General features: G+C 29.9%; 1 protein-coding gene across 1 annotated transcript; it reads left to right on the top strand.

Annotated features, from left to right (window-relative positions):
• The first annotated feature begins 9,784 nt into the window (after positions 1-9,784).
• Positions 9,785-12,769, top strand: LOC105761464 (protein STRICTOSIDINE SYNTHASE-LIKE 10). Its single transcript, XM_052625251.1, is given in 5 exon segments — positions 9,785-9,941; positions 11,702-11,815; positions 12,016-12,283; positions 12,455-12,507; positions 12,510-12,769. Coding segments are annotated over 5 exon segments (852 nt in total).

Raw genomic sequence — 12,769 nt, 5'->3', positions numbered from 1 at the left:
TTATAGTTGAATTGACTTTTCACTAATTTTTATTTTCACATCATCACAAATTTATTACAATTTTTTTTTATCAATTTGTCCCTTTTTCAACGAAAATAAGGGTAAGGCCTCTGCTTATAGTTGAGCTCCTTCTAAAATCGATGGTATAACTTAAGTTACATCGAGATTAAAACCTACCTATAATTGAGAGTTCTAAGATATTTAAACTTTATGCAATCTTATTCTTTTAGGATTTACACTATATATCCCAATAATTCTAGTTTTACTCTTTGGGCAACCAAGGCTTCAAGTAAATGGATTTCTTCATGAGTTCTATGGCCTCCATGAGACGTTTTGTTCGCAATAATCTTTGGCTTTGATTCACGGCTTGTGACATTAGGCCGACGTTGTTGACATACTTGACTGATTCTTAGCCCAACTAATTCTAGCAATTAATCCGATTTGATTTTATAACTTAGTCAAAATAATCAACATTTGAAAATTTATTTTATTTTCGATTTAATTTAGTTGGTTTTTTTAATGGATTTCAATTTAAGATGAAAATTGAGTTATTCTTGTTAGGCGATGAATTTAAATATTTTTGAGTTCTTGTAAGATGAAGTAGTGGCAGCATGTGTCATTAAGTTTTCAAAACTTAATAAAATTGTAAGCATCTAATTAAAATTTTTATAATTTTGAGGGGTTTAATGAGAATTTTTAAATTTTAGGTTTAATTAAAACTTTTAAGAATTTTGAGAGAATTAATGAAAATTTCTAAAACTTATAGAGCTTTAATTAAAATTTTTAAAACTTTTGTAGGTTTAATTAAAATTCTAAAAAATTTAAGAGTCTAATTAAAATTTTTCAAAATTTTGAAAGGTTTAATGAAACTCTTTTTAAATTTGTAAGGCTCCCTCTATCTTCAAGTATTAGACATGTTCATGAGCTGGGCTACCTGCTCAGGCCCGAAGGCTCACCCGAAATTTGGAAGGGTTTGAATAAAAATATTAAACCTGAAAAATAGATTTAGGCAAAAAAAAAAGGCTCATTTGAAATATGGGTTAAGCTTGGACTTGAACATTCAAGGCCCGAGCCCGACCCGACCCATCTTTAATTTTATAGTACTTTATATTATGTTATTTTTTATATATTATGTAATTTAAAACACATTAAAAAAATAAACATATACTAAATATATAATACTACTCTAATGTAAACATTAAAATAATGTTAAGATAACTATATAAAAAAATTCAATAAATAAAAAATGTATAAAATTATTAAATATTTAAATAATATAAAATAATTATTTATTAAAAAATAAAAATAATATGAGATAGCCTAAAATGGATTTGAGTTAATCTTTTACAAATATGGATCAATTTGAGCAAAATTTTAAACAATATTTTGGGTCAAGTTGAGTTTGGACAAACATAAAGTATATTAATATCATGCTTAAGCCTGACCTAAATCTGACTCAACCCATGAGCACCTTTATCAAGTATATTCTGCCACTAAGGCGAAGATAAGCTAGGGTGCTAAATCTTGTGTTTTGAGTGTTTTTTTTTTAATTATGTTTAAGTTAATTCAAAAGCATTATAATAAAGAAAGTAAAGGAAAAATACGAGGGGAACACACTTTTTTTCAGAATTAAATTACACTAGTTAGGATATAAATTCAAAATAAGAAAGCGGATCAGTTGACTTGTAAATCAATTGAATCGATCAGATCGATTAATTGAACACAAAATTTTGTCTTTTTTAATAATTTATTCAGTCAAGTTAAACAAGAAATTGATAATTTAATTGGTTCGACAAACTTGATTCTAAAAACTTTAGAGGAATGAGGGAGGTCTCCTTTGAGGCTTGTCACTTTGGTCCAAACTCCAAAGTAGTTTCTTATTTATTCTCGGTTTTCATATATCTTGACATTCTAGACTAACTTTGTACTAGAGGTACTCATGGGTTGGGAGGCCCGGCCCGACGGCCCGCCCGAAATATGAGAGAATTTGGGTAAAAATATAGGCCCAAAATATGGGTTTGGGCAAAAAAATGAGGCCCATTTAGAAAAAGGCCAGGCATCGGGCACCACTTTTTTGGCCCGGGTCTAGCCCGGCCCGGCCTGAATATATAATAAATATTTATTTTTTATTTTTTATTTTAAAATACTTTTTTATTTTTTATTTTTAAAATAAAATTTTGGTGTTTATTAAAAAATGGGCCGGGACGGGCTCGGGCTTAGGAATTTTTCCCGGGTTGGGCCTGGACAAAATTTTAGGCCCGAGCATAGGACGCGGGCCAAAAAAATTTTCTGGGCCCGGCCCGACCCATGAGCACCTCTACTTTGTACTATGATGACTGAATTCATTGATGATTAACGATTAACATCTTAATACACAATTATTATTTAATTAAATATTTAAAAAAATTATTAATCGAATCTTAATTCAATTAAGAAATTAAAAATAAAACACATTTTTATAAAATAGCAAATATTATTATGAAGATCTTTTTATTTTTTTATATTTTAGAATAAATTATACCTAATGACGTTAAAGTATTAGTAAGTTTACGTCTAACTTAAAAAGTTATAAAATGATCACCAAGTATTCAAAAATTTTCATTTAAGTCACTGAACTATTTGGAAGGTTTTATTTAAGTCATTGGACTCTTAAATGGTAACTTTAAAATAGTTTAATAATCATTTTATAATTTTTTGAGGTTGAATGATCAAAATATAAATTTACTAATAATTTAATAACTTTAGGTATAATTTATCTTAATACTTTATGTAAAATTTATAAAATAAAATATACCTCTATTGGCAGTTGGCACCATAATTTTCAATATCTTTAACTTCACTATTTTAACCAAATTATTCTTTTATCAAATTTTTTATAAAATATTTATTATTTAATCTAACATAATTAGTTGTTTTTGTAGTCTGTTGGTAAGTATTTCATCCTACATATAATAATAATAATAATAATAATAATAATAATAATAATAATAATAAACCGTTAATCAAAGGTGGCAACAGCCAACCCAAGTCAAATGATTGAAAATTAAAGTTGAGCTTCAAGGGAGCTGTTGGCCAAACCTTTACTGAATATATTTTCCCCCTATTTGACAAGATGACATTTTCCTAGTTTTTCCATTTCCTAGTTTTGAGTTTTCTTTTTTTATTTGAATAATCGAATTATTTTAAGGGTGCGTTTGGTTCGCTGTATTGGATTAGAGGTGTATTGGGACTAGAGGTGTAATAGCAAATCAATTGTTTGGTTGAATGTAATGGAATAGAGGCGTAATAGTAATCTTGTGTTTGATTGAATGGAATAGAGGTGTAATAGCATAATGGAAAATACTAAAATGACTAGAATACCCTTAGCATAAATTTGTTTTGGTAAATGATTATTGTTATTGTTATTTAAATTTTAATAAGATTATTATTATCAGTAATAAATATTTTAATCATAATTAAACATAATTATTATTAAATATATTTTAATTAAAATATATAATTTAATAAAATTCTTATAATTAGCGAAATTTGTTTTGGTAAATTATTATTGTTATTGTTATTTAAATTTTAATAAGATTATTAATATCAATAATAAATAATTTAATCATATTTAAACATAATTATTATTAAATATATTTTAATTAAAATATATAATTTAATAAAATTCTTAATAATTAATATTCTTATATGAATTTACTCAAATCATAATATATGATACTGTAAAATATAAATTAACATAATTATTATTAAATATATTTTAATTAAAATATATAATTTAATAAAATTCTTAATAATTAATATTCTTATATGAATTTACTCAAATCATAATATATGATACTATAAATGAAAATTTGAAATAATTAATATTAAATATATTTTAATTATAATATATGATTTAAAATAATTTAAAATAATTATAACTAATAAATTATATTTTATGAATTTGTATAATCTAAAATAATAATTATTACATATAATTTAATAATTAATATTAAATTTCATAAAATTCTTGATAATAAATTTTCTTATATGAATTTATACAATTTAAAATAATTAATATTAAATATAATTTAATAGTGATATATAATTTCATAAAATTCTTAATAATAAAATGTTTTATATGAATTTACTAAAATCAATATATAACTTGAGAATTATATTCTCGCATAAACATAATTAACTTATATTAAGAAAAGGTTAGATGAAAATGAAATTGTACATCATAATCCATATTTTATATAGTTTTACAACATCAAAAAGTTTGAACATTGATATTTAATGGTGAGAAAGAAATCTTCCGACCCATTCCAATCAGACAAATGAAGGTAAACTATAGAAAACGATCATTTGAGTTTGGATGATCGGAATTTTACTCAAAGCATCATACCGCGATCGTCGGTTAAACCTTCAATTGACCATAAGGTGAATATAAATTTGAAGCTTTCTTCCATCTTTGATGTTCTTCGACTTCACGAACAACCACCTCGGAGGCAATACTCCTCTCGATTTGATCGCCAACGGCTGGATTTTTCCCCAACAAAGTGGCGCCTCATCAAATGAAGAATACACATTATCACGAGCATCGATTTCTTCTTTCTCTTGTTTGAAGATGAGGAACCCCTTGGTCTCTATCTCCTCGCGGATCCGTGCGAAACATCCATGTCGTCTAAAGAGACGTCACCTTGCGATCATAGAATGTGTTTCTCTCTTCATTCATATCGTAGTACGTTCATCCTCGGATTTATTTCTTCAAGAACATCAAGAATTGTTTGAGCGTCTTTCCCAGTCGCCCGATCTCTTGCGTATATGGCAGTAAGTTGGTTGTAGTAAGGGAAAGAACGATGTCTGAACTGAGAGGCTTCTTTGTGACTCTAAAAAAAACGAGGAAATCATATTAGTTATAAGTTTTGTAAAAAAACAACTAAATACTTGAAATACATTTTACCTTAACATAGGATTCCCAAACTGCATCTTCAGCAACAACGAGCTGCCTATGCTCGTCCCAACCAAAACCGCTGTTGTTTTGACCATTAAGCATGTCGTAGACGACTGACCATTCCCTTTTTAGGCACCTAATCCGAGATTCAATATTTGGTCTCGCCTTCAACATTGCTCTTGGTAAAGCCTTTTCTAGCATTTTCTCTAACTCGTTCAAATAACCGGCTTTGAACCCGGTACAGCATTAAATGTTCCTACATTGTGCAAATCCACCATGCAAGAAACCAAGGCTGCATCCTCTTCTGGAACCCATTTTCTTTTGCTTCCTCGAGAAACTTGAGAAGAAGCACCCGTTGGTGGAACACCTGACATATTGTTCTTAAGAAAAAAAAAACAAATTAACATTATTTACTATTTCGAATATCATGAATCAAAAGGTGAACAGTTTATAATATTATATCGGTAGTTCAAAACTAAATTTAAATTTATAACACATGCTGAATGAAAAAAGATAATTAAATTATAATTCAACAAAGTTTAGTACAATACAGAATTTTAATCAAAGACCACCAAAGTTTAATAAACTAGATACATAAAATAACATCAACAAATCAATTCAAACTCAATTTGTCCCTAAACCTAACTAATTTCTAGATACTTGCCATTCATCGAACATTTGGTTGGCTAGGTCCATCCTCCAAGTAGCCCAAGCATCCGATGGATGAATATTTGTGATATTCGGTTCATCGTCATCCACCACATTAGTAGGTAATCCTTCTCCCACCTCCGCTTCAATGGGATCAATACTCATATGGGTTCGAATAAAATTATGGAGCAAACAACATGCAATAATAATTCTATTGTGCACCCTTACAGGATAAAACGATGGACTCCTAAGTATTCCCCATCTAAGTTTTAATAAGCCAAAGCATCTTTCGATGACATTACGCGCTGAGGCATGTTTCATATTAAAAAACTCTTGCGGAGAACTTGGCTGATAACCCCGACGCCACTCGTTCGGATGATATCACGTCCTCTAAATGGTGCAAGAAATCCTCACAATTTGTGTATCCAAGATCAACTAGATAATAACAACCTATAAAATAAATTTTTTAAAAAATGATTAATTCAGCAAACAAAGTTTGATCTTAATGAATAATTCAAATTAGACTAACTATACACTGTACCATGAGGAACTTTTAGTCCATGTCTTCTACTAATGGCGTCTCGAAGCACCCGTCCATCGGCAACTGAACCTTCCCAACCAGGAAGAACATAAACAAATTGCATCTCAGGTGTACAAACACCTAGCATATGTGTTGCTATGTCACCTTTTCGGGTTCGATATCTAGGTTTATCAACTGTTGGCACCCTAATCTTGATGTGGGTTCCATCAAGAGCACTTAAGCAATTCTATATCACATGATATAAAACCTTGAGTTAGAATACTAATTTAAATCTAAGTCAACTAACACCATGTACAAGATATATATAAAACTCAGTCTAATACCTTAAACCATTTCCACCTTGTGTCAGATGAATCGGTTGTAATTGGCTCCGGCTTTTTAAATAAGACATCTTGTAAGCGTATGATAGCATTTAAAACACTATGAAATGCTCTGCTTACAGTTTTCCCGGACCTTCTAAAGTGATGCTTGATAACTCGATTTTTCAGGTGATGGGAGATGGTATGTAAAAACATTGCTACTTGCTCATCAACAAGCATGAACCTTGACGACTTCAATCCCCCTATCGACTCTAACATCTCACATAGTTTAAAAAAGGCAGTTCTATTCATCCTAACTTGTTCAATACAAGTCTCGTCACTAGCATATACAAGCCTCTTCACATAATCCCGTTGTGCATAAAAATCTAAGGTATAGGACCTAATCCTTGGTCTATAAGTATGTAGGCTAAGGCTGGCACCCATTCTAATTAAGAACCAAATCGCAATTCTACAAATTTCCAACCATATTGTCAATGCAGCACCAATTCTTTTACGCCTCACACTTTGTGCAATTAAGGGCAGACGAGCCATTACTGCACCATATTAAAATTAGAACTCAGTATCAATCCCCTCACACTTTAGAGATGCAAATTTATGAACATTGTATATTTTAGAGCAATGTATATGAATATGCTAGTTCGGAGCCCAATAAAATACTAGACATAAACATAATAGAAAAAATATATTATAATTAAAATAGGATATGATATGAACATTTTAAACACTGTCTTTAGTTTTGTATATTATATAACAACAATTTTATGGATGATAAAAGGTTTTTATTAATTTTAAATAGGAAAATAAAACGTATTAATGTGTTTGAATTCACGTTTTCTTATATTGACAACAATATTAATGTTAATCAAATTATATTATAAAATCTTATTAAGATATCAAATTTTAAATAATCTCAAATATTATTAATAATTAAATAAGCCACTAGTGTAGTCATAAATGGCATACGTTTCAAGCATGTAAATTGTAACTTTATATTTGCCTCTAGAATTGATAAAATTTATAAATGCAAAAATAGTTTATATTTTTAAATATTCTTAAAATTAATTGATAAAATATTAATTTATAAATAAGTTAAGTGAATTTCGGGATAAAATGAAAAGAGCAGCAGCTAAAATATCCACTTTTATAAATGTTTAGCTTTGCTTTCAAATGGGTCTTTACCTTAACAGTTGTCACGATGAGATTTAATCTAATAGATGATAAGAATAAAACTCAATCAGTGAATGAAATCTAAAAATTCAAATGCATGTAAATTTCCAAAAAATAAAATCTATGTCGGATTTGTATTTAGAATTACTTTCGATGTATTAAAAATGATTTATATGCAAAACTAATTTATTTCTGGTAACTATTTTGAGAAGAAAATTAGGATATATCGTTTTTATTGACATTGATACAAACAATTATGTTTTAAAGTATCATTTCAAATTCATCAATCTGTATTAAAAATAGGTTGTTAGGATAATAACTTCCCTATATATGTATATAAACAGGAGAGGTTTTTATTATTTTAGTTTATACATGTATGCTTGTTGGTCTTGCGGGACCACCTTTGTTTTAATGATAAAATTAGACATAAAAGAAATAATCCTAGTGACTGAAGTCAGTTGTGAAGATGGTTAAAGTTGTTAATTAGTTAACAGCAGTTGTGCATCTCTATTCATGAATGAAAAGTCAGAAATATTGTCTTAACTTGTTTACTGTTATGTTCTATCAATCTTGCATTCAATATGATTCAATTTATCCTACCCATGTATGAAAAGAATAAGCTCTAAATCGGGATATAATCATTTGTTCTGAAGAATTTAAACAGCACTAAATTATATGTCTACCTTCTTCCATATACCAGGCAATACACATTACGACCAAAATCAGACAAAACAAACCGATGTGACCGCAAATTATCAATTCTTTGTCTCAATCAATTGGGGCATGATCCAGAATTGAAAACCAATAAAGCACATATTTGAATCAACATGCAGTGGCATCTATGCCAACACTACATAACCACTCAACCAATAAAGCACATATTTGAATCAACATGCAGTGGCATCTATGCTAACACTACTTTATTTGCAAGTAAGCCTAGAAACTTGCAAGAGAGAAATCCTATATAAATAAGTTTTAGACTTTACAGCCATAATTATTATTCTGATTATTTCCTTTGAATTAATAGAAAAGTTAGAGGTTTTCTATAACCTAAGTTTTCTAGAGTTCCATCTTTCCTATTCGTTTGTTCAGCTCTATAATTCTTTTAATTGCTATTGTTTTCTCCCCTAAACCACATCAGTACAGCATAGTCAGCACCAGAAACTACATGTGGTTTGGCTCTTTTATTCACAATTATAGTATAAGGCCCCAGAATAGCCTAAGAACTATGATTGCTGTGCTTAGTTTTTAGCAAACACAACCCATTTCTTTTCTTTTCTAAGTTTTAATATCAAAATTCCCGTACTTCTCTTAGGTTGATGTCATCAATCCATTAACAGTGAAACCAGTTTCTTTAGGATTCCGAGAAGTGATTGAACATACTTCTTAAGTAGACTCTTATGTCCAAACCCCATATTGTCAATATGCGCGCATCCTTAAACCTTTTTCTTTACAGTTAGCAATAAACGTTTCTATACCACGCAACGTCGGTTTCCTATATAGACACCATCAAATTTAGCATTGTGGAACTAAAAGATCATGGAAAAGGAATCTATGTGTCATATGCAACAAAAAGATTAAGAAAATGGCTCAATGAAACAAATATATGCCCCTAACAATGCAAAATATTTAATTTCATTTTTATTTGAGAATTTATACTAAAATCAAGCATATTTTTCTTATATCTAATGAAAATGCTAATCAGCCTCGAGACAATGGATTGAAAGAATAACATCATGAAAACAATTGCAAAACCAACCTTGCAAATCAAAAGGTCTTCTGTCTTTAAAGAATTTTCCTTCTAGCTCGTCCTGAAAGGAAATAAGATAACTTTCTCACACTCCAGACCAGAAGGTAAACAGCAAGGCAATAAAATGCAGTAGCAAGGTAAACAGAAAAGCAACGTCTTAAAAGCAATGAAGAGGCCCATAAGTGAAAGGGAGCAAAAGAGAAAAAGGGGATATTCAACATAGAAGAAAGGCATGGAATTATTTTACATGCTTTCAGTCACAAATTATACTCATCAAAAATGCAGTAGAAATTACAGTAATAAAGTATAAATTCAAAAGTTCCATTTATAAATGTGAAACTGAAACCGCAATGATCAACTTCCATTTCAGTCACAAATTATATTGCCGGATTTTCCAGTAAAAATCAAAGCTGAAAAAGAGGATGGAAGGATACAGTGAAGAAGCACTTACCGAAACAATGGGGCGGAGACCGAGACGGTGGAGTCGGGTGGAGGTGGCGTCGCTCGCAGTTCATGCTCGATGTTGGGAGGAGAGGCCGGAGGTGGATTTCGACTTGGGAGGGCAAATTAGGCGCCGATGTAAAATGTAAAACCGAGGAGAGGCGGGGATTACAAAACAGAGAATTTCGGGGATTAGGAAAGTAATGGATTAGAGGGGGATTAGCAATACATTGAACCAAACGGCAGATTAGAGGGGGATTAGGTGGGGCCCACCGATTAAGGGTGTATTGGCTATGCCAATACACCAAACCAAACATGGTGTAAGTTTTAAGTTTCGTTTAAATCATTTTCAAATTTAAATTAATTTAAATTTATGTCAATTCAAATTCGAGTTTAATGTTATTGAATAATTAACTTTTTATAATCAAATCGATTAAATTTAACTTGAATTTTCAGTCATAATCTAGAGGTTTAGTTCGTGGGTTGCCCATTGTTTTAACACTATAACTCATGGGACATGATCAATATAATCAAGTGGCTAAGGTCAAACTAGTTTCTTTCTTAAATTTAATTATGAAATTTATCTCACTAGAGTGAAAATTGTGAAATTACTCCAATTATTTTAATTTGTTAGATTTTTATCTTCGTATTTAAAGTTTCACTTTTCATCTAGGACTTAAACCGATTCAATCAATGCGGCTTCGTCCCATCAGTCGAAAAGGAAGTAATATGATAGAGGGGGGCTTGGAAGGAAGGGGAAGAATAAATTTATAGTATTCGGTACTTATTAAATCACCGATATAGAAATCAATGTCTTCATAATTTACATAGTTCATCAACCTATATACAACAAATTAGCAAAAATCAGTTGTTGAAAGTAATATGTTTACAAACAACTAGACAAATTTCTTAGTTTTCTCAAATAGGGATGGCAAAAAAATTTAGAAATGACGAGTTTTGTCCCAGCTCAAACTAATTGGATTATTTTCTTAAATTTAGATTTTGGGATGAGTTAGGCCGGGTTTAATTCTTCAATTAATCAAGTATGGTCAGGCTTAGGAAAAACCCGTCCTACCTCAAAATAATTACCAAAATGCTCTTATATATATATATATATATATATATATTAGTTTTTAATATATGATAATAAAATCTATATTAATATTTTCTCTAGTATCAATATACCTTAAAAACAATTAATAATATTATTAAAAATCATTATTCTATTTTGATAATAAACTAAAATAAAATTTGTACCATATGGGGTCAGCTCATATTGAAGTCAAGCTTAACTTTGAAATTTCTGAATAGATTCGAGACGAATGAATTAATATTTAATTTCGAGATCAAATTATGTTGAGGTATATCTAGTCCAAGTCAAGGCGGACAAAAAACCACCCCACCTTACTCCGTTGCCATCTCTATTCGTAGAGATGAATTTCAAAATTAGACCTCATTTTTTATATATCCATTCAAAGGCACATTTTGTCGAATAGGTTACAAACATAAGCACTTGGGGAACCGTAACAGTTTCCGCCATTGCAGGCACCACCTCTTTAAGCGATTGATTTGAGGATGTAATGGTTGTTATAAAGAGGGGTCGAATTTCAAGCACACCTTCCCTTTGCATTTGCTTTGTAAACATGATGTATTTGAATAACAATACGAATTTCAAATTTGATTTGAATTGAAAGTCGATTTTATTTCTCTCAAATCAATATTATAAATACATACAATTCTACCATCATTACATCATATGTTAGTTTCATAACCAACCATGATGAAAAACTTGTTTCCTTTAACATTTTTGTTCTATTTTTCTTTATTTCCATCTCATCATCTAATGATGATGGGGATTTAATGTTTGAAAACTATTATTAATATCAATCTTACAAAAGTTATCGATGGTGATGGCGGTGTTCTTTTCGAGAACTATAGTCAAATCAATCTTAACCGCGTTACCGGACCGGAAAGTATTGCCTTTGATTGTAAAGGTGAAGGACCATATGTCGGTATATTCGACGGAAGAATATTAAAATGGAAGCCGAAATTTGGTTGGCAAGAATTTTTCGCCCCTTCACCGTTTAGGTATATTCACATCTTATTCATTTTTTTTTATTTTATTCGTTTTTGTAGTTTTATTTTATAGTGTTATAAATTGATTTTTTTCTCTGAAAGGTTTTTAATTTTTGGTTTTTCCTTTGGATCAAAGAAAGGAAATTGTGTGATGGCATAAGAGATTCAAACATTGAACCGATATGTGGAAGACCATTGGGCTTGAAGTCCGATACTCAAACATGTCTTCTGTATATAGCATATGACTATTTTGGTATTTTAGTTGTTGGATCAAATGGTGGCACAACTATAAGACTGGCTATTTCGGCAAAAGGAGTTCTATTCAAATTTACGAATGGCTTAGACATCGATACAAGCACCAAAATGGTTTATTTTACTAATAGTAGTATTCTTTGTCAAAGAAGGTACATCTTTTTTCGCTTCTAAATTATCATTAATCATTAATTTTATTTAGGGGGATTTACATATAAATAATTAATAGAATAATTTATATATAAATAATACATATAGAGAAATTTTCATATCGAAAGAATAATTTTTTTTTAATTGTGCAAGGATGCTGACTTTCTTGTAAGTTTTAGTGATAGAACTGGACGGCTGTTAAAATATAATCCTTATATAAGAGACGTTCTGTTTTGTATGACGGTTTAGCTTTTACTAACTGGGTTGCTTTGAGTGCAAACAATTCATTTATTCTAGTGAATGAATCAATAAAAAAATAATTTTTGAAATTTAATATATACGACCTGAAAGCAACTCCCAAAATATTTGTTGAATTGCCTAGGGTTCCAGATAATATAAAAAGGAATAAAAATGGTGAATTTTGGGTAGCCCTAAATAGCGGAAGATTAGGAACAATTGAAATGATGTTCCAGATCCAATTGGAATGA

This window comes from Gossypium raimondii, chromosome 12 (assembly GCF_025698545.1).
Source record: "Gossypium raimondii isolate GPD5lz chromosome 12, ASM2569854v1, whole genome shotgun sequence".
Classification (NCBI taxonomy): Eukaryota; Viridiplantae; Streptophyta; class Magnoliopsida; order Malvales; family Malvaceae; genus Gossypium; species Gossypium raimondii.
This window is presented reverse-complemented; position numbering and strand designations above follow the sequence as displayed.